General features: G+C 49.2%; 5 protein-coding genes across 8 annotated transcripts in view; 2 read left to right on the top strand and 3 right to left on the bottom strand.

Moving 5' to 3' along the window:
- Positions 1–6,649, bottom strand: part of LOC136745736 (insulin-like growth factor-binding protein 4) — a 30,075-nt gene extending 23,426 nt beyond the window's left edge. The window contains exon 1 of the mRNA XM_066698859.1: positions 5,536–6,649. Coding sequence (XP_066554956.1) covers positions 5,536–5,875 — 340 coding nt within the window. The 5' untranslated portion in view covers positions 5,876–6,649. The remainder of the gene's footprint in view (positions 1–5,535) is intronic.
- A 2,177-nt stretch (positions 6,650–8,826) lies between these two features.
- LOC136745720 (uncharacterized) lies at positions 8,827–10,647 on the bottom strand. The gene has a single exon (XM_066698858.1). It carries the CDS (start codon positions 10,192–10,194, stop codon positions 9,634–9,636), a length of 561 nt encoding a protein of 186 aa, XP_066554955.1. The 5' UTR covers positions 10,195–10,647; the 3' UTR covers positions 8,827–9,633.
- An 810-nt stretch (positions 10,648–11,457) lies between these two features.
- LOC136745703 (complement C1q-like protein 3) lies at positions 11,458–13,697 on the bottom strand. Its single transcript, XM_066698857.1, has 2 exons — positions 13,160–13,697; positions 11,458–12,252 (listed from the first exon to the last, which is right to left on the bottom strand). Exons 1-2 carry the CDS (start codon positions 13,634–13,636, stop codon positions 12,070–12,072), a joined length of 660 nt encoding a protein of 219 aa, XP_066554954.1. The 5' UTR covers positions 13,637–13,697; the 3' UTR covers positions 11,458–12,069.
- A 658-nt stretch (positions 13,698–14,355) lies between these two features.
- LOC136745687 (von Willebrand factor C domain-containing protein 2-like) lies at positions 14,356–17,723 on the top strand. The gene is made up of 3 exons (XM_066698856.1): positions 14,356–15,219; positions 16,566–16,695; positions 16,863–17,723. The coding sequence occupies exons 1-3, from the start codon at positions 14,833–14,835 to the stop codon at positions 17,066–17,068; spliced, it is 723 nt and encodes a 240-aa protein (XP_066554953.1). The 5' UTR covers positions 14,356–14,832; the 3' UTR covers positions 17,069–17,723.
- Positions 17,724–18,328: 605 nt separating this feature from the next.
- Positions 18,329–21,143, top strand: part of LOC136745641 (zinc finger protein Aiolos) — a 34,051-nt gene continuing 31,236 nt past the window's right edge. For 2 of the 4 annotated variants that reach the window (XM_066698853.1, XM_066698852.1), the window contains exon 1: positions 18,329–18,465. In XM_066698853.1, coding sequence (XP_066554950.1) covers positions 18,459–18,465 — 7 coding nt within the window. In that variant the 5' untranslated portion in view covers positions 18,329–18,458. The other 2 variants (XM_066698855.1, XM_066698854.1) reach the window with 1 other exon arrangement.

Below are 21,143 nucleotides of genomic sequence, written 5' to 3'. Positions count from 1 at the left end.
TGTTTGACACCGCTAATTAGGGTGAGGAAGCAGAGCATGCTGGGTACTCTTCTGATGTAACTTATCGGGCTACTCTACTGGGCGGTTCAGAGGCAAGTAAGGGCTGGTGACTGATCGTGCTGCTGCATTTTTAATTTTATTGATTCAGTGGGCAGAGAAAAACTGGTCAAAGCTCCAGAAAATCTGTTTCAATTGCTTCAACAAGCAGCTGTTTCTTTTTTCTCCTTTTAGCCTTGTTGCCATTTCGCTTTTATGTCAAGGTCAAAATCACAGCGATAAGAGATTGTTGACTTTGGCTCGGTGGGTAAACGCTGTTTAAAAGCCAGCATTGTGCAAATGTTCAGATTTTATTACTGCCTTCAGAATAGATGTCTAAGGAATTCTGTGTGCTGTGCTATACTTCTCTAAAAAAAAAACTATTTTGTTCAAGTGCCTTGAGGCCTCAATCATGAAAGATGTTATGTAAATACCATCTAGTTTGTACTGAGGAGTGTACAAATCTACCCTACTATATTTCAATGCATTTTTTGTAAACGGCACACCTGTAAGAAGTGAACTTGAAGGCCTAGAAGGTTTAGAAGGTTTTCTTGTTTGTGTGGCTTGTTTGGGAACGTAGATTTGTTTTGGAGAAACAAACAAATCAGTGAGAAATACCCCCGTGGTTTCTGTAGGGAGGGACTCCAATGCAACAGCAATTAAATATACTATCAGGGCAAGAAGGGGCTTTAACTGCCAGACAGGTGCTCAAGCTTTGTTGGCTGCTCTGTGTCATTGCTCTGGACATAATGGAAAGGAAGGGGTGCGAGTGGAGATTAAAAACCAGGACCCGGAGCTAGTGTTGCGGTGTGTTGTTAAGTAGATGTTATGATTTCAGAGCTTTTTGTAACAAGGCTGACATGGCACAGCTAAGGAACAGTCATCAAGAGTCTACACAAGTGCCTGCCCTCTCTGAATGTGGTTTGTGTTTGCCCACTGAGCCGTTGCAGACTGTGAGGTTCTCTATCAGGATTGTGCTGTTATCTCCCACCTCAAACATCCCAGCCCTGGCAATGGGAGGCAGGTAAAGACCAGCTCCCCAATCAAAGTCAACAAGCCTCCTTCCTGGGCTCTGAGTGGGGCAGGGGATCTGTAATCGGCATCCAGTTCAAAGTCAAGCGAACTCGGCAGCTTTTTTAATAGGAGCTCTGGGGCAGTGGTTACTGATTACAAAAAGGTGACCTAGTTGCTGTACCAGGAGATACAGGGCACAGTTACTTGCAAAACACATTAAGCTCTTTTCAACAAAAACAAACTCTCACTCTCTCTCTCTCTCTGTCTTTTAAAGAGCAAGCTGATTTATAACACCCTCATATCCCCACAGGGTCTCTGATGATGATTTCTTGCCAGGACTGTGATCGAGCTGGGAAGCTGTCACCAGGCCCTTGTGTCTGGCAGAGGAGCAGCAACTCTGGATGCTTCCCAGTGCACAGTAAGTGTTTTGGGGGAAGGCACTGCTCCATTGGCTGCAAGTGGGTGATGTCAGGGTGGCAGGAGGCCACAAGGATACCCCCCCCCCCCACCCGGGCTTACAACTGAGCTGTTTCAAATCTCGTCATGATGGTGAAAAAGAAAAGAAAGACAAATTGCAGGCTGGTCTTGTTGCGATCAACACATTGTGAGGTAGAACATGATGTTTCAGAGCTCTCCCCTGCCCCCCCTTTCCAAAAGTGAAATGCACATCCATCACCAAGCTGCGCCTGTGACCCTCTGTCCACTTAGCCCCGCACAGTTCAGACAGCAGGCAAATGCATGCCATGTTGGAAGACTCGCTGTCACTACCATGAGCTCGGAGCTGCGCAACCCCGTACAGTAATGCGAGACAGGAGGAGGGTGAGGCGGGCCACTTCTCCACATCTGCCAGGAATCTGTGGAACAGTATGTTCTACACTCCTTTACATACGAGCAGGACGAAGGGCCTGCCAGTGCGAGAGGAGATTGATCACTGACACTGGTGGCAAACATGCTCCTTATACGCCATGCAGGCAGCCGACCCCTCACACTTCTGGGCCTCTAAGCCCCGCGGCCACTGGGGACTCCGCTGTACGGCAGCCAGCAGCCCACAGCAGTCCTGACCTACCCAGACACTATGGACTCCTTCCAGTCTTTCACCCAGGCACACCGTCCTCATTAATTAAGTATAGCAGGCACTTATAGTTTGCCCACAGAGGAAAGTCAAGAACTTCCCCTTCACTGAATTGGTGGGAGGGGTGGGCATGCTGTACATGGCTGCAGCCGGCTCATGAAAAGTTCTGTGCCAACATCTCTCCATCAGGTACGGTGTCACCGCCCTGCTTCTTTAGCCACGTTTTTCTCCCTGTGCTGTGAGAGAATAAGCAACTCGTGCTGTGTTGGAATGTGGTGGTTATTATAAAAAAAAAGTTTATCTGAATTTCAGCTGCTGACTGCGGGCGGGCGGCTTCTCGAGTGTGGGGTCATGGACTCGGCACCAGGCCTCCAGAGCCTCAGTGCCTTTTGGATGTTGTACTGGCCAGCCGGAAGTTAATGGAATGCTAAATTTAGTTTTACTCAGTCCCGAATCACCTGGCATTTTAGAGCGACCTATTAAAATTGTGGAGTACGTGGATTCGGATTGTTGGTTTGTTTCAGCCTAGAAAAGTGGAGAGGACAGCTCAGACCCTCCTGGTGTCGCCCCCCCACCCGCAGGAGTGAGATGGCTCTGTTCATTTCCAAAACGCACTGGGACCATATCTGGAGATTCGTCAGCCTCTTCTGAGAGGCTGAAGACGCCAGCTATGTAAATGGGCTTTGTTAATACTGAGAGTTTTTTAAGCTCTCTGCTATTTTTAACTGTTGTCTGTTCGCTGTTGCTAGGACTCTGGAAGGCACGAAGCACAGCTCAGGAATATTCCCTCAGTTTAATAATGGATAGCCCTGTTCAACACGCAACCAATGCAAAAGTCATTTGCTCGTTTTTCCATCCAAAGTAAAGTGTTCGAGGGCCTTGAGATGGACTGCAATACAGACGACGCTGATGTCAGATTTCTTTAAAGCATACTTGCTTTGTCATGACAGTATGAGCGGAGCTGGGGAGAGGAGGAGGAGGAGGAGGAGGAGGAGGAGGAGGAATGGGGGGGCTGGGGGGAGGAGGAGGTTGGCTTAAAATTGAAATTCCAGACGTTTAGAGGAAATGTCAAGAACAGCGCGGCCTCTTTGAAGCCAGAACGCGTTGACCATTAACTCTTGTCCTGCAGTGATTTTTAATTTAATGTTTTTTTTTTTTTTTAAGAGGCAGGGCTTTGGTTTTCTCTGTAGAATGCAGAGCTGGCTAGTTCCCTGGTCCAATGACGGACAAAATGCATGAACAAATTAAATTCTCTCTGTTTCAATATGGTGGAAGACCAGTGCGAGAGAGAGCAAGAGAGAAAGAGAGAAAAGAAAAAAACACCAGGCAAGATCCTGCCACAAAAGAATTGTTCAGCCCCCCTCCCCCTGCCCACCGTCCACCTCCAGAACCCTACAGCGCACTTTATTGTTGTTAGTTTTAATGGGCCTGGGCTGAACAAGGGTCCATGGTGAAGTCGGGCTGGTAACGGAATACAACCCCGCTAACGAGGGCAGCGCCCGTCTGTGCCCAGCCAAGCTGTCGCTGGGGAAACTTACCAGACTCTGGAGCGTGCAACTCATCCAGTAAGACAGCCTCCTTCCTTCCCTTTCAAATCCTTAGCATTCATTCTCTAAAGAAACACGATGTGTCAGGCGAGAGGAATTCTCATCACTGGCTCCTCAGTTAAAAAAAACGTCAACAAACAAGACAAAAAAAATCAACAGCTTTTAGTCCCTAGAGAAGCTACAGTCTCTGCACCAGCTTCCAGACAAGTGCGGTGCAAAGTCAGCATAGCTCATTCAGTGCAGTCGCCACAAGCTCCCCTTTGCTGGGAACGTGACTGGTCAGTTCACAGGGTCTGATAGCCAGCTGTTAGGACCGCGGTTCACTGGTGGCTTTGTGCCCAGGCGTGAAAGCTTCACTGCTTTGATTACTGCAACCCCCCTCTGAACAGACAGAATCAATCACACACACACGCATGCACACACACACTGACACACAAGAACACAGACACTCACACTCACACACAACTACACACATTCTCAGACACACAAACCTACAGCACCTATGACCGCCCGCTCCCAACTGTTGTTTTCTACTCAGAATTCTTTGGAGACACATTTATCAAGGTCAGCACAGAGAGGCCGGTGGAGCTGGCGTCCTGTGTGGAAGGAACACGACACGGCACAGGCAGGGAAACGAGTCCCTGCTCATTGCCCATTCAAATACAATTAACAACACAGCTAACTGGGGAGCAACACCAGCTGACCACACAGCCCAGATAATGCTGACTGCACCTTGTCAACGGGGCACGGGAGAGGGCGCAGGCGGGTCCAAGGCAGTTTGCCTCCTGTCGGTTTGCTGTGCTCCTGCGCCTGCTCTACTTCCGCTTTGATTCACTGCGCCTCTGTCACCTATGGCAACACACTGAGGAAGCTGTGGCAGCTGCCCGAGCGGCGAGGGAACACAGCTGCTTCCCTTTCCTCCCTCCAATCCCCCTTCCCCCCTTTGCCTGGCACACCGGCCCTTCCTGGAGATCAGCAGGGTCCCAGAGAGCTGGCAGCGCGAAGGGGAGAGGAGAGGGCATGGCATCAGAACAGGGGAACTGCACCCTGAGGGAAGCTACATTGACAGCTCTGAAACATGCCTTTATTTTTAGTTTCTTACATATATATATTTAGCAATTGTCATATATAATTTAAAAAAAAATCAATAAAATGCATTGGAAAACTGCCACCCAGATTTTAGTATGACGTCCCAAAGCCACAATACACTTCAAATGTTAATTCAATAGGTGAGATGCTGTGGCCCGCACGAGCGCAGGTTCAGCACAGCCCTGTGGGTTTCATGCACTGGAGGACAGCGCCTCTCTCACTAGAAACCAGACTACGACTGCCTGCACTCGCTGACCCTGGAAGACTGTGGCACTGGGACTGGGCAGTTTCTGTGCTGTGTGCAAGTGTTGCCCAAGGTCACCCACAGTCCCCGTTCGGATCGCACCAGCGGGAAGATTGCCACTGCAGGAAGACTCCCCTGACCTGGCGTAAGAAGCCATATGCCATACTCCCGAGAGGCCTTAAGGAGGCGTGAGACCAGATCGGGGATTGGACTGGGTCAGGGGTCAGTCTCCAGTACCAGAGAGACCAGGGTGAGGGGGATAAAGCACAGTGGTGTGACAACGTGAGACAGGAACTTGCAAGACTCTGCTAACTGGAACGGATATGGAAGGCAGGAATAAACATCACCGCGCAAAGCATCGCCACACACGCCCTGCCCTGCCCAGTCCAGTCCAGTCCAGTCCTACCTGGCCACACTAACCCTCAGGCAGGCTCAGGCAATGTGGCAGTGCTACACATACACAGGGCCCAATCACACACACAGACACAACCACAGGGAAGCACAGAGCGGCGGCGGCAGTGGGGGGGGCTTACCTATGAGCTGCTCCACCTCCCTCTCGTCGGTGCAGATACCCTGGCCATGCATGAGAGAGTGCAGGGGCTTATCCACGCCTCGCGGGGGGTAGCAGCGCAGGCCGGAGCCGCAGCGGGGCGAGTACACTCCGCAGTACATGCCCTTGGCCAGGGCGCAGGTGGGGCAGCACCCACAGCCCGGCTCGCGCACCGTCTCCTCACAGCCCGGCGGCTGCTTGCAGCGAGCCAGGCGCTCCTCGGAGCAGGGTGGACAGCGGATGGCCTCCTCCGTCAGGCACAGGGCGGCCAGCGCCAGCATGCAAACCACCCACAGCCCGCCCGGTGGCATCACACCCCACATGGGGACTGCACTGCTTCTCAGCTCTGCTTCCTCTGCTCGGCTCTCCTGTGCTCGACCCGCCAGATGTCTCCTCGTCCTGAGAGGAGTCGGCTGCAGGAGCAGGTGCAGAGTCTGGGCAGGCAGGACAGAGGTTCTTCTTTTGTTTGTTATTTTTTGTGTCAGACGAGTGCCGCGTCTCGGCTCGGGAGAGAAGTTTGTCGGCGTGGGAGCTGTAGTAGTGTGGCTGGTTTGGGTTTTTTTCCCTTTCGCGATGTAAGATTTTAAAAAACAAAAAGAGTCTTTCTCTTAAAAAACAAAAAACGAGTCTCTCCAGATCGTCTCTCAAATGTGTGTCTTCAGTGCTTAAAAAAAGTTATTTTTCGTTTATGTATTTTGTATTTCAGATGTGTTGATGTATATAAGTATATATATGCATGTGTATATATATTTTTTAGAGAATATCTTCACTGACACTCAGGTGAGTCGCTGTCGTCCCTGTCAGTGGTGCGCTGAGTCGCAGTGGAGCGGCAGGGTCCTCCCTGAACTGAAAACTCCAGCTGTGTTCTGCAGCAATCCAGGTGCAAGAGACTGAGTGCAGTGCAGAAGCCCTCCCTCTCTCTCTCTCTCTCTCTCTCTCTCTCTCTCTCTCACACACACACACACACACACTCTCACTCTCTTTCTCTCTCTCTCTCTCACACACACACAAGCTGCAAAGGGAAAATACTGTAGAATGGCTCCACAGAAGTAGCTCCTTGGACTTTATACAGGCCTGTGGTCACGCCTCCTCATCCTGCAGCTCCGGGGAGTGGAGAGTGAGGACAGCCCAGATGAGAAGCACTCAGACTGGGAAGAAATACCAGGCTAACCCCCCCCCCCCCCTCCCCTTCCCTGCCCCCTTCTCTCCCCCTCACCAGCCATGCACACACCCTCTCTCTCTTCCTCCCTTGCTCCCTCTACCCCCCCCCCCCCCTTAGGAGGACGGCCATGCATTGTACTAATTACAAAGCATGCAGTATCCCTCCTTGCCTCTGCAGGGGCTCTGTCAGGCAGCGGCAGCAGCAGCAGGAGGAATGCACACAGAGTCTGTCTTCCTTCAGCCAGACAGTGACACAGCACAGTGCCGCTCTCCCCTCTCCTAGCCCCGCCAGTACCCCCCCCACTGGAGCACACCGCTCCACAGGCAGGGAGAGTGGGCGAGAGAGGCTGCTACTGATGTGACTATTAAATAAAAACAGAAGAGCCAATATATTATATTATATTATTATATTCAACCCTGCCCCAATATTCCTTGTAAGATTGTTATCACAAGGTTTTTTATTGTATTCCTGCAAGGGACATGATAGCCAGCTGGTAAAGGGTGAGGTCTCTGCCCCCAGGTGAGTGTTGGAGAGCGTGTCTGCAGGGTGTGCCCTCCTGGCCCAGGGATCTTTACTGGGATTACTGGGCACTTCACTGTTCTGTATCACGGCTCCACTGCACTGTGCTGAACTCTCGCTGTCTCACTGAAGCTTTAGGGAATGAGGGGAGGTGGCTTAACCAGTCAGTCTCACCCCTAAAGCCAGGAGAACCATCTTCAGCGCAGTGTCTGCCACAACAAGAGCCATGCCAGTGCTGCGCTGTGTGCACCCCCAGTCTGTGAAGCTGACTGCTTCTAAAATGCCTCCAGCCAGTCGGATGTAGCACTTCTAGAATGGCACTGCCCTCCTGAGAAGCTGTGGCATCGCTGCTTCTAGAACATCAGTGTCAAGATGCCTAATGGGAGAAGCAGCTTCATGTGTACACAGCAGCAAACACTGGAGCTGTGGCTTGAGCCATGCACCTGGCTGAATCACTCCCCCCAGTGTCCATTTCCTCTCCCTTTCACCTCATTTAGTTGACAGGACTCATACCCGCTGTTGTGGTGTAAGGGGACTATGCAGCATCAGTTCAAAATGACAGTGCAGACCCTCTGATGTCACTAAGCCTTCTTGGATAAATGCATCTGCTAAATGTATCATTATTATTTGTGTTATAGATAATTTAAGTCATTTCAGACTTCCAGGTGATAATTTGCACTTGATGGGAGCTTCACATTTTTTGTTATTTATTATTTATTTACATTATTTTTAGCTTGGTGCTTCAATACCCCCCCGCCTGCTTTGCTTCCATCGTCCGTTATGTGTTCCCTTAAAAGACCCAAATGCTTTCCGCGATTCTGTTTGGCCACGAAGTGCTCCATATCCACGTGGTGAAGGAAAGTCTGAGATTATTTCCTCCTGTTTTGATTGCTCTGCCCCTGGGGCTCACTCACCTCAGTGTGCTGATGGTCTGACAGTTGTGACGGGTGATTGGAGTTGTTTCCTGTAAGATTTTTCTATAAGGGAGGATCGTACAAGTTCAGAGGAAGAGCACAGATACTGGCAGCGTGCAAGTGTAGTGCGCAGGCAACAGGCACGGAAAACAACGCGTTGTCATTGACGGTACATTAGCCCCACCTGCTGTCAATGCTCCCTCGTTGCTACTGAGAGGTAGGGAGAATTTGCGGTTTCTTCACAGTCAGTACATATATAAAATCCAAGATCTAACTAAAATAAACTCTTTGCTAATGCATGCTGATAACTGAAACAGCATTTGTATGTTTTTATGTATGTTTATTTACGTTATTTATATATCCGAGCTGGATAAGGGTGCCTGCTAATAAGTAAATAATAATAATAATAATAATAATAATAATAATAATAATACGTTAAATTCACTGGGACAGTTCAGTTTTGACCGCATCGCTGTCGTTACATGCTTTACCCTGTTTGCGACCTACCTCTTAATGTCGCAGGTTATTGTCCTGCTGTTTCCAGGGTTACCACGGTCGGCCATGACGTCATAGAAGTCGAAGCCTCATAAGAACACAACCTGTGACCGCAGCTCTCGCCGGAAGCGCAAAATAAAAAATAAAACACAATACCATGCTTTCAAAAAGCCCTGGAAAAATGTTCTGTTTGTTTTAATATTTATTCAAACCATTATTCAAATGAATACATGTAAATATAGATTATAAATATAGAAATTAGGTTTCTGTTACAAAGAATTGCAAAATATTCGCAAATACATATATATAAGCCACAAACCCTGTACAATAAAGTGCGTGAATGAGATTTCATATTAAACTTAAAAAAACAAAAAACTATTTTAGACAGCATGCAAATTAAACTGTATGATTGTCAAGGTGCATTCAGAGCAATCCAGCTCCTTCTACCACCAAGCAAAGCACACTTCCACAGAACAGAACAGCAATCTCTGCCAGAACATCCGTTCTCACTCTGAAGTGGCTACAAATCTCAGCAGGTCATTAAGAGCTCACTTGCAAAGTGCCAGAGTTACTTCCTACATATGTCTTTTCAGATAAAACAAGGAAAATTTAAAGCTACGTTACAGTCGTCTCTGCCAACAAGAAATTTTTGTACAGGATTGTCAGCATGAGGCAGATGGGCAATCTAGGCTGTATTATATTCACAACAAATCTTTCCAGTAGGTTTGGTCCTTTGTTTGGACCTTGTTCAAAAAGACGTGTAGGTAGCTGGGTCACCCCCAAAAGGATTCAACAGTTGTGCTACACAGACAGGCCCCGATGTAATGCAGAAACCTTCCTTCACCACTGTGTTTATAGTATGGGTGATAGTGTCAGTGTGGGGTATATCAGTGTGTGTGTGTGTGTGTGTGTGTGTGTGTGTGTGTGTGTATCGCTCAGTCCTTCAGTGTGTCAGTGTTGGCAGGTCAGTCTCTCTCGCTCTCTCTCAGTGTCAGTGGCCTCTGGTGCTCTGAAACTGCTTGACCATCTTCGCCAGGTGCTCCATGGCCTCGGACATCCCCTCTCCACTCACGGCACAGCAGCCCTGCGCATGCCAGGGGTTGTCTCTCCTCTTGTGCAGCCCCAGTGCCTCTGCCACTTCGCCCGGGCCACGCGCCCCCGGCAGGTCCTGCTTGTTGGCGAGCAGCACCACGGGCACGTCTCTCATCTCCACGTGGGACAGGATGGCATCCAACTCCTCCTGGGCCTCTAGGAAGCGCTGGGTATCCACGCTGTCCACCACAAACAGCAGTCCCTCCGCGTTCTGGTAGTAGTGCCGCCACAGCGCCCGGATCTTGTCCTGGCCCCCCACGTCCCACACCACAAAGGACACCCCAGCTGCCGGCTCCACCGTCTCCACATTGAAGCCCACAGTGGGGATAGTGCTGACCACCTCGCCCAGCTTCAGCTTATACAGCAGGGTGGTTTTGCCCGCAGCATCCAGCCCCAGCAGCAGTACTCGACCCTGCATGCCGAAAAGAGCCTTGTAGATCCTGCTGTACAGCGCTCCCATGATGCAGTGTCGTTCAGTTCAGTCTGGGTTGTATGTCCCGGGGTTTCAGGCTGTTTGCTGGAGAATTTTGAAGCCTGTCTGTAATTTGGCTCAAGACTTTTTTTTTTATCAACAAAAAAACAAACAACCTGGTGTGTAGGCTGGCTGTCTCACTGTTGTCTTTCTTTCTGTGTCTCTCTGTCTCTCTCAGCTGTCTCGATCCTGGGCTCTTCAGTGTCTCAGGCTGTGGGAAGCTGCTTCTGTCTTGGCTGAGTCTCCTGCCTGTCCTATATATACCGCCTTGCTGACAGCATGTAAAGTTCCACCTGTATAGTTTTGACAGAGCCAGAGCCGCTGTCACTTCCTCCCTCATGGATTCCCAGCATGCGGGGGAGTGTCAGTGAGAGAGGGCTGAGCCCAGGGCAGCCCTGCAGGAATCTCCACCGTTCAGCTGTGATGACAACATGTTTACTGTCATCACCTGGGGGCAGCCATCTTTATTTACTCGGTGTGTTTACAAAGCTACCATTCTTTTGATGATTGCTGAACAAGAATGTGAGTGTGTGTGTGTGTTTTTGTGAGGGTTAGAGTTGTCGTGTAATAAACTGCTCACAAGTCAGAAAACCATTGTCCTTTGGAACAGTGAATGTTCACAGACAAATAAAATAAGTAAAATATATATATATATATATATATATATATATATATATATATATATATATATATATATATATATATATATGTAACTATTTGCAGGGACGGCAGCTTTACTGTTTTCAGGATTACCATAGTTAAGAATGCACAAAAGCTAAAGCTAAGTACTTTAATAGCTACTAATCTGTTAAGCCTCTTAAAAGAAGTCTTCTTTAACCATAGCTTTGTTTGTGAGTGTGTTCCTGCTGCCGCTGTTTAGGTTTTATCATCCGCACTGCATTACACACAGCTATCGCGTGCGCGGCCTGCTGCTTCCCCCGTTCACTGGAATCTTGCTGACATCATCACTGGCCACGCTCTCTCCTCTCCCAGCAGCACACTGCAGGCGGGAGCAGCTGACTGACGCAGCCAATCACAGGGAAGGCAGTGCCCAGTCTCCCCCTGGTGCTGTGTGCAGTAGCTGCAGGCGGAGGCTGGCAGTGTGTTCCGATTCCAGCCGACAGGAATGTGCTTGCTCTGTAGATATCAGTGTTGAAGGAGGTGCAGATACAGGTGTGATCAGGGGGAGATAAAGACAGAGAGTGCGGAGAGGGAAGAGTGGGGGGTAAACAAACAAAATCACACAGAGAATTTCTTTCAAGAGTAAATTTTCTTTTATTGTTTTATTGATCATACATGAGCGGCACAGGATGGATCAGGTCTTTCAGTGCAACCAGCAGCTAAGTAGTCATTGTTAAATCAGCACTGTCCTGCACGTAAAGTCCCCACACCCCTGCTTCTGCTTCAACTGCAAATAAGAAACCTTGCATGTGCAGCGCTGTGGGGTTGAAAAGTGATCGGCCGGAGCAGGCGGCTGCAGCAAGGCTGCTCTCTTCGTTCTCCTGGAGAGCACAGCCTTCACTCCGAGCCCTGCAGCCACTACACGCGCCGGGGGCTCCTTGGCTGCTAAACTACTTCATCTATAAAATGTCTGTGTTGATAATTTTTCTCTATTATTATTACACTCCCCCAGTCATTCTGAGTGAGAAGATAAACTGTCAGTGCAACACAGTCACTTTGTTAAACCCTCACGCACTGCCCTCTCTTATGAGTTAGGAAACTCTTGACCAGCTCTGAAGATTTGGGACCAGGATCTCGCTCTGTCCTGTGAAACACAGTTACACCGAGGGAGGGGAGGAAAGGCTCAGGGGAGGGAGGCCTGGCTGCACTGGAGTCGCTCTGTGCAGGCCGAGCTCTCTGGACTCAGTCCTCGAACAGCAGGAAGCCGGAGAACGTGCTGTACCGCCCCCCAGCTGAGTCCTCCATGACCTGCCCACCGTCCAGCTTCACACAGACCCTGTCCCCCACCTGCAACTGCAGGACCACGCTGTTGGCCGCATAGTCAAACTTCCGGTTGGCGTCCTGGGCAATGGAGCTGGCGTGCACCTGGGCAGAGATGGGGACAGGGGCTGCAATCATAGTTTGCAACGGTCGAGATGCAAAAACATCTTACACAGCAATTTCTTGAGTTTTTGTGTATATATGGACAAAAACAGTGACTCAGCAAGAATGGATCTGTGTTGAGCTGAGCTGTGCTGTGCTGTGCTGTACTATAGTGTGCTGTACTTTAGTGTTCTGTACTATACTGTGCTGTACTGTGCTGTGTTGTGCTGTGCTGTGTTATACTATACTGTGCTGTGTTGTTCTCTGCTGTGCAGCACTGCGCTGTGCTGTACTCTAATTTGCCATGCTGTGTTGTATTGTACTGTGCGGTATGATGGAGAGCATGTGGTGTCCACAACCCACAGCAGTGAGCCTGAGTATCACAGCTCCCCACTCCTACTGCAGTGTCTGTATCCTGCCTGTCTGCCTTCTGCGAGGACATGAGCATTGTATTCCTGTCGTCGCTCTGGAAAGACTAAAGAGAAGGAGCTCTTAACCGCCAGTGTCTGGGTGCGTCAATTATGTGACTTTTATCAGTTTTAGCGTTGGCCCTTTTAGACAGTTACGTGGAACCTCAGTTTGGCAGACTATTTTTATTTTATCCAATCAGGAGACAAGCCAGTGTGGGAGGAGAGCATATTCTGAGATCTGGGACATGCTGGCTGAATCTGACTTCTTGCTTTTTAAATTGGTTTCATGTGAAATGAGTCTGCTGAGATTAATCATACATTCACATACACTGTGTGTGTGTGTGTGAATGTGTGCCAGAGTATGCGTGCATGTATATATCAGTGAGAGTGTGTGTGTGTAAAACTAATCAGACTAATCAATGCAAAGTTCTTAACATTTTATTCCCTCTCCCTCTCCCTCTCTCTCTGGCAGTGTCCCCGGGGGCAGCGGTCTTGCTCACCTGGTCGTTGAGCAGCAGGTCGGCCCACATGTCTCCTCCCTCCTTCAGGATGTGGTAGCTGAAGGCGTAGGTGCCGGACACCCTGCAGGTGAACACTCCGGTGCCGGGGTCGTAGCTGTCGCCCAGGTTGGTCACCACGTCCGTGAACCTCAGAACATCCTGGTCTTTGAAGGCGCCGGTGAGTGATGCGTAGAAGGCGATTTTGGAGCCTCTTGTTCTCCCGGGACTTCCCGGTGGCCCAGGGACCCCCGCTATGCCTGGCAGACCACGGGGCCCTGCCTTCCCTGGGGGACCCATCTTGCCCGGGGGTCCAGTGGGCGCTGTGGACAGGGGGATGACCAGCCCTTGCTCCAAGCCGGTGACCGTGCCATCCCGAGTGAGGAGAGGGTCACAGGAGATGCGGCAGGAGCCCGGGGTCGACTGCCCCCCCACGCACACAAGCAGCACCAAGAGGAGAGCCGCACAGAGAGCTGCCATTGCTTGGCCCGGCACACGACAGTCCTGCAGCAGCTACTGCCCAGTGTCCAGCGCAGTCAGTCTTATATGCACTTAAGCCCAGGTGACCTTTGAGACTGTGACTAGTTGTTTTTTTTCTTTTCTGTTTTTTCTTTCCTAGCTTCCCCCCACCTCAATCACCCCCCCCCCCCCCAGCATGTTCCTGTAAACTGAGTCAGCGAGGACATTAGTCATTAGTGCCTGCGCTGCGCTGCGAAGCGCATCGTTAAGTTAGTATCTCTGGCTGGCTGCCCACTCTTTGGAAGAGGTTCCCCTCGGCGTCTGTGTGCGAAGGGAGGTGCAGCGCGATCTTATACAGAGCCAGTGACCCGTGCACGTCTGTTTAAACCGCTGGGCTCTGGAGGCTCCCTGAGGTAGGTAACTGAGTCGAGGCTGAGCCGGTCCCCCTGCCGTGCGGGATCATGCACCTCCTGCAGCAATCGCAGAAACCTCGACTTTCCAGAGACCGCTATGAGTGTTGGCCAGCTCACAGTGACCATAATTTTTCTTGGCACGACGGGCCTCCAATTTCTATTTATAATCCTTTTGAATCAAGGCCAACCTGGACTGAGTGTCAGGGAGAGAATCCATCCTAATTAATCAGTTCAGCGGCAACATTTCTGAGAATTAAGAATGGATTTCATTCAAATGTGATAAAAAAAAACGTCAAGAAATAAAAGCAGGAGTGGAGAGAGGAGCCAGGGCCGTCGGTTAAAGCCGATCATGATTCCTCCTGGTTTTAATTTTTTGTTTTATTTTCTTTTCCTTAATGAACCACCATTGCGTTTACTGGACAGATTTACTGCGGCCTGATATTGCTGTCATCTCATCTGTCAACCTCTGTCCTTGACTCTCGCATAGTGGGTTATAGTGACACAAAGGAAGAGGGAGAAAAAAGAGTGATGAGTTTGTATCCATCTTTATGTAACCTTCGAGTTCACAGTGACATTCACAGTCCATGGAGCTCTTTAATCTTCAATTGGCATGGAATAATACAAAAAAAAGACCGGAGCCGAACGCTGTTGGGTGCTGTTGCATGTGGTCATTGTGTTACAGTTGAGTGGCTGTGTGTACGTGTGTGTGTACGTATGTGTGTGGGTGGGTCTGTGTGTGTGACGATCAGATCACGGTGTTCGCAGGCTGTGTCAGTCTTCGGCAGAGCTGTCTGAGCTGCCAGGATGACCGCTCAGCATCGCGGTGGCTGCGTGCCTCTGGGCCTGTGTGTCTGTCTGTCTGTGTGCGCGGTAGTCGGCCGGGCGCCGGGGGCGGCCGCAGAGTACTCCTCCAAGAGCGACCTGGACTACGATTTTGGTGACTACCGGGGCAAGTGGTGCCTGGACGACCATGGCTTCGTCTTCAACATCGGGGAGACCTACTACCCCAGCGCGACGGCCTGCCCCTGCACCTGCACCGAGGACGGCCCGGTCTGCATCAAGCCCAAGTGCCCTCGCATCCACCCCCGCTGCACGCGCATCAGCTACAGGGCATGCTGCCCGCGCTGCGAGGCTGTCAGCAAGGTGTGCCAGCACGGGGGCCAGACCTACAAGCTGTTCGAGGAGTTCATGGTAATCAGTGCTGTGCTTCAGTTCTGTGCTGTTTTGGTTTTGGTTTTGGTGTTTGGTGTGCCGTGCATCTAGGCTTGCATGTACAGTAAAGTGCAATATGGTCAAGTCAATTGAAGTGCAGTGAAGTAGTGTGTGCAAAGGTGTCTGCTTTCTGTAAAGTTGGAAGAAAGTTTGAGATGTTTCTTTTGAATTGACACAGGGCTGGAGCAGGATCACTTTGTCTCTCCCTCTCTCTGCTGGTTGAACTAGCGTGTGCATTTTCATTCTGTTTGAAGCACAGGACAGCAGATGTGCTCAGCAAAAGTCCTGCGCTGTAGGGTATTGTACCGGTGCACACTTCCTCAGCAACTTGAAGGTGGAACCGGCTCATTGAGAGACAGCTGAGTTTGGTGCAGCTCTGAGGCATATGTTGATGTGTAAACAGCTTCTACGGTTGTTTTACCCTTCGTCTGAAACAATGTTGATTCACTCAGTTTATTTAATATTGTTAATAATACTATACTTAGTATACAATGATACCTTTTCAGAGTTGACTGGAGGCCAATTCAGCCCTGGGATGAAGAGTGTAAATATTTCCACTGTTTGAATACAGAGTTAAAACAAGGAGTGTGTGCGTGTGCGTGTGTATGTGTGAGTGTGAGTGTGTAAGTGTCTGTGTGTGTGCGCAAATGTTGGACTGCTGAAGTCCTGATGAAGAATGAACATCTAAAGATTTCCATGTGCAAGGAGAGCTCTGCCCTCCTCATGCCCCACAGCCTCCTCTTACATAAGTGTGCGACTGTGTCACACACTCCAGTGACAGATTGGAGAAGAAGTGGAGCAGCTGGGGGAGAAAGACGGTCAGTAGTTTGTAGTAAAGCCCTAATGGTGCTGATGTCATGCCCCCCCCGCCTGTTACACAACATGCCAGCCGCTGGCAGAGGGCTACAGATTTCGCCCTCGCCGATGCCAGCGTGGGGCCAAGCAGAGCGTCTTTGTACTGTGTCCAAGTAACCCAGCAGGTCCCTTTAAAAGTGGGCTGTATTTGGCTCCCACCCCCTCGCTCTCTTGCCATAGCCTCCAGACGAATGCTGTTTATGTAATATTTTTTTTTGCAGCAGAATAACTTTGGTCGGAGTTGCTGGGTGGTGGGGGGGTATGTCATCATTCTAGGGGGTGGACCAAATATCAGTGCAGTGCCAGCGGTGCACAGGGCCCGGGCCATATCCTGCAGGAGGGCCTGAAAACCCTGCCTCCTTTCTTCTTCTTCTTCCAAATAACAACAAATGATCTTTAGACAGCAGTACCATGTGTCTCTCTTTCCCTCTCTTACACTCTCTCTCTCTCTCTCTCCCCCCGGCCTGCAGCTGTCCCCCTGTGAGCGGTGTCGCTGCGAGGCTAACAGGGAGGTGTACTGCACTGTGGCCGACTGTCCTGCATTGCACTGTGTCAACCCCACCTTCGAACCTCACCACTGCTGCCCCATCTGCAAGAACGGTACGCTGCCTGCACCAACACTGACACACTCACTCACACACCCCTCACACACACACACACAGCTTTAAAAGTGGGTGTGGGGGGGAGCGATCTCTGGGCTGAACAGCCTGGCCGTGATGGAGGGGGACCGGACGGTTGTAGCAGTTAGTCTCCTGTCTTCCTGTCAGGGCCCAACTGCTTCGTCGGCAGCACCATCATCCCGGCCGGGGTGCGAGTGGAGGTGGACGCGGAGACGGTGTGCTTTTGCTCCTACCGGGACGGCACATGGGACACGCAGCACCACGCCACCTGCCAGAAGCGTGAGCAGGCGGGCAGTGGCCGGCAGGAGGAGATGGAGTCGCAGCTCTTCCCCAAGGTGGACGAGATACCGTAGATGCAGGGGAGGGCGGCCCCGCCTGGCACCTCCTGGCCCCTCACAGTACAGTGTGCTCACCTCCCCCTGACGGTGCTCCCTTGTGAACAGCTTGCAATCACTTTAATGGATAAACAAAACACACAAATGTTGACACCTCTGACATTTTAGTGGGGGTATAGAGGCTGTGAACACCTTCAGGTATCAGGTGACTGGTCACAAGCGTTGCACCCTTATCACACTGTCTTCTGAGGCAAATACAGGACACACAAGCAAAAAAAAAAAAAAAGATTGTAAATAATGTATTTTTTGCTTAAACTCTGTCATACACATATTTCAGAACCCGAGCTTTATAAATACATGTATAAACTGTATTCCTCCACATATTTCTCTGTGAATCAGCTGTATTACTTGTACTAATGTGAAATGATGTCACTGAAGTCTTAACGTAGTTCACATAAATGACATTCACAGCACTTCATAATTGCAGCACACTGGCGGTGATGGCATGTTGCTGGTGCATATGTATCCATTAACATCTCTGCAAACAATGCATAGGTTACTGCTAATACTATAATATATGTGATCAAGGCTGTACAATTATGAACTACTCACATTCCTATAAGTATATGTGTGTGTGTTAACCCTTCAGGGAGATGTTGCTATTAAAGTAGTGTTTCTTTAAAGCTCTAGTCGGACTCTGTTGTTTATCTAAGTGCCGGTCAGTGCTTGTCAGAGACGCTCGTTGCGCCGCTCCTGGGCTGCACTTGGTAAAGGTGGCCACAAGGGGGCGTCGTCGTCCTGCTTGAGCTGTAGGGACCCGGTAGTGATGACAGTGAAGGGTCTTATGAGATCCACTCTTTCTCATACTCTGTGTCCGAAAGATCTCCGTTTTTTCAGTTTTAAACAATTATATTGTTATTCGATTAAAAGCCCAAATGACACCCCTGAAGGGAATGGCGGAATTTGCTTGAATCATTATATAGGCTATAGCTTGCGTTGTCACTGCTTAAACATTTCAAATCTTTAAATGAAATGCAACGTCGTATATTTAAGGGGATTAGCAAGCTACCGTTTTATGTAGATTTGTATCTGCATATCTCTCCTCATAATTATGTTTTTAAAATAATAAAGAAAAGGGTTAAAGAAGAAAAAGAACCAGGTGGGGGGACACAATAATCAAGCACAACGGTAAATAATAAGCGGCTCACACTGCACTGCGGGTTTGTGCGCCTGCCCCTTTAAGACGCCCGTCTCCAAAGGCTGGCGTGTGACGTCACGGGCGGTGCATCCAAACCCCGGCACGCTCCCGGCGCGGGGACGGGAATCTCGCGCCCTGGCAGAAGCGCGCGGCGCGCAGGCGGATTCGAACGGCACGTGAGAGCGCCGCGGCTCGAGGACACGGCGCGGGATGGACGGTAAGACAGACAGACAGACAGACAGACACTCCGCCAATTAACCTGAAAGGAGACAAGTGTGACTGGATAGACAGAGAGGGACGACAGGCTCCAGAGAATGGCCGGGCGCCGGTGACAGTGCAGGCTTGGCCGAGTGTGACGCGCCGAGCTCAAGGTATGTCCAGGTCCGAGGGGTCCCGGCCGGACGGGCAGGGCGCTCACACCGTTTCGAGGAGCCGCTTGGAGCCGCGTCTGTCGAGAGCGAAACCCGAGGCTGGGGCTGATGCTGCGGCGGCAGCGGCTCACAGGTGTCACTGACTTACAGACGCAGCTCCGTTTGTGCATCTGGAAAGATGATGTGTGTGTCAATAAGAGCAGTGTGCCGTGAGCTGTGCACATGAACCAGCCGTCCAACACAGTATATGCATTTGTACCATTTGTGTGTCTTTCTGAACCTTATTAAAGGGCGCTGCTCTAAGTTACATTTCTCTCGGTGCTGTCAGCCGATGTGCAATGATGCTTCGCTGAAACTGTAGCAAGTGAACTGTAGCGAGCAGGGGGGTGGGGGGACAGTCATTTTAAGATTTTTTTTTAATTCACCTAAAACTGTAGTGATAACGGGTGGGTGTGTGTGGTGTAAGTGATCTTTTTTGATGTTTAAATTTCCACTTTTGCATTTTTTTTCTTTTCTCGAGAGTAGAGGTTGAAAGGATTTTACAGTAAATTACTCACAGTTTGATCGTAAGTTACAGCTGTTTTCTAGCTCGCTCCGTGAGAACCGCCGGCCAGGGAAGGGAAGGGGAGAGACGGGATCGTGTTGCCGGTAACGGTGTTACAAAAATGATCATCATGGCACTGCTGAAACGGGTGTGTGGGGGGCTGCGCACAGCAGTGGCATCACTGTCCACTGTGTTACCACTGCTGTGCAGAGCAGAACCAGTAAAATTAATAGATACATACATAAATACATATATGCAGTTACAATCTTTTTGAATAGAATCATGTTTTTGAATTTGTGTTTCCCATTTAAAAGCCATTTTACACCAAGTCTGAAGATGTTGCAGTCCTGTGATATGTATTTAATGGCTTATTTATTGATTGATTGATTGATTTAGACACTTATTTCGTTTTTCATTGGATTATATACTTATATGTTTTTGGTTGCTGTTGCTGATTTTAAAACACTAAGAAATGAGGGGAGATGAGGAAGGAGGCGCTGGCTGCAGTGGTTGAGTGAATTTTACAAAGTGTCGAAGCATGCAAACTCAGCCATCTTGGAGCAAAAGAGTGAAAGAGAAAGCGTGGCTGTGCCTCTGCCTTGCAGTATCTGATCAATAAGGCTTTGCTTGTACTTGGTGTGCTGCTTCTTCTTCGTCTTCATCTTCTTTTCCTCCTCCTCCTCCTCCTGCTTTGAGGCAGTGGTCGTGCTCAGCGGCAACACTGCAGGGCTGTCTGGGCCGTCTCTCCAGGCTCCTCTGTAGAGCTGCTCATGGGCCCATCGAGTCTGAACAGCAGACACTCAGACTGCAGCCTCCTCTTGGGCGACTGCTACAGTGCTTTATTAGCGAACACCGGTTTTGTATAAAGGAGACTTTCATGTCCTATTTATATGTGTATTTATGTTTTGATCGTTTTTCCCCCAGCAGACTCCCCCTCCTTTTAATTTTCGATTCTTTCTTTCTTTACCTACTTTACTTATTTTTACTACAGTGCAGCTCCAACTCTACCCCCCCAGTTTAACAGGGCAACCGAGGTAGTAGTCTCCCCTTGCCCTTCTCCTTTTGCTAGCTGTATATCTCTGTACGCAGTGCCCTGCCTCTCAGCTTGGGCCGGGGGAAAGCACAACCCGACCAACGGAACTGTTTAGTGTAGTTTAAAAACATTCACCTTGTTAAAGATCATTGCAAGCATCTGACTGTGAGGACTGGTAATGTGAGAACGGCCAGTCTCAGGAGATATGATGTTTTAGTTTTTTTTTCCTCCACTAGATATGTATGTATTTATTTATTTATATTATGTGAAAATCACTAAAAAACTGAAAAAAAATACTATTTGCAGCTAATTGTTTGGTGGAACCATTAGTCTAAAAATAGGAGGGTGGTCCAATTGAAAATTAACTAGCAATTAATTGGTGATAAAAGGATAATCAGTAATGTGTAAGGGTTCAATGATAAAAGTTTACTTGAACACTACCTTTCTCCATTTTAGTTTTAGTTTTTAAAAATGTATGTAGTTTTCTCAGGGAGTATGTCAGTTAGGGACACATGCCAATAATAATAATAATAATAATGTATTTAGTGCAATGTTTAATACTAAATTGAGTAATTGATTAATTTAGGTGACATATTTATGTAAGCTTTTTTCTAATGTGTTGTGTTAGTCTTCTGTTTTACCCAGAAGGACATCTGTGTCTAGGGCATAGTTGGTATTGTTGACAGGCATGGTTGTATCTACGCAGGAACATCTCTGATGGCAAGGCTTGGTTTAATGTAATGTTGTAACCCCAGTCGGACTACCTAATTCATCTGTGCCAGTCTGAGCACTCTTTAAGATGTACAACAGGCAATTAACATACAGTAGTAGTACTAATAATAATATAGAATAAGAAGAAGAACTGAGCCTGCATCAGCAATTCTGAGAACTGGGGTACGGGGCTAATTAACACAATCTGAAAAAAATATTTTGCCGTGTAATTGCAC

The sequence above is a fragment of the Amia ocellicauda genome, chromosome 3, assembly GCF_036373705.1.
Source record: "Amia ocellicauda isolate fAmiCal2 chromosome 3, fAmiCal2.hap1, whole genome shotgun sequence".
NCBI classification, from domain to species: Eukaryota; Metazoa; Chordata; class Actinopteri; order Amiiformes; family Amiidae; genus Amia; species Amia ocellicauda.
The sequence above is the reverse complement of the archived record's forward strand: the minus strand, read 5'-3'. Positions and strand labels throughout refer to the sequence as shown.

Coding starts and splice junctions, on each gene's coding strand:
- LOC136745703 (XM_066698857.1), bottom strand. CDS start 13,636: ATGGCAGCTCTCTGTGCGGCTCTCCTCTTGGTGCTGCTTGTGTGCGTG. Junction 12,253..13,159: donor ACCTGCTGCTCAACGACCAG/GTGAGCAAGACC, acceptor ATCTCTGCCCAG/GTGCACGCCAGCTCCATTGC.
- LOC136745720 (XM_066698858.1), bottom strand. CDS start 10,194: ATGGGAGCGCTGTACAGCAGGATCTACAAGGCTCTTTTCGGCATGCAG.
- LOC136745687 (XM_066698856.1), top strand. CDS start 14,833: ATGACCGCTCAGCATCGCGGTGGCTGCGTGCCTCTGGGCCTGTGTGTC. Junction 15,220..16,565: donor AGCTGTTCGAGGAGTTCATG/GTAATCAGTGCT, acceptor CCCGGCCTGCAG/CTGTCCCCCTGTGAGCGGTG. Junction 16,696..16,862: donor CTGCCCCATCTGCAAGAACG/GTACGCTGCCTG, acceptor TCTTCCTGTCAG/GGCCCAACTGCTTCGTCGGC.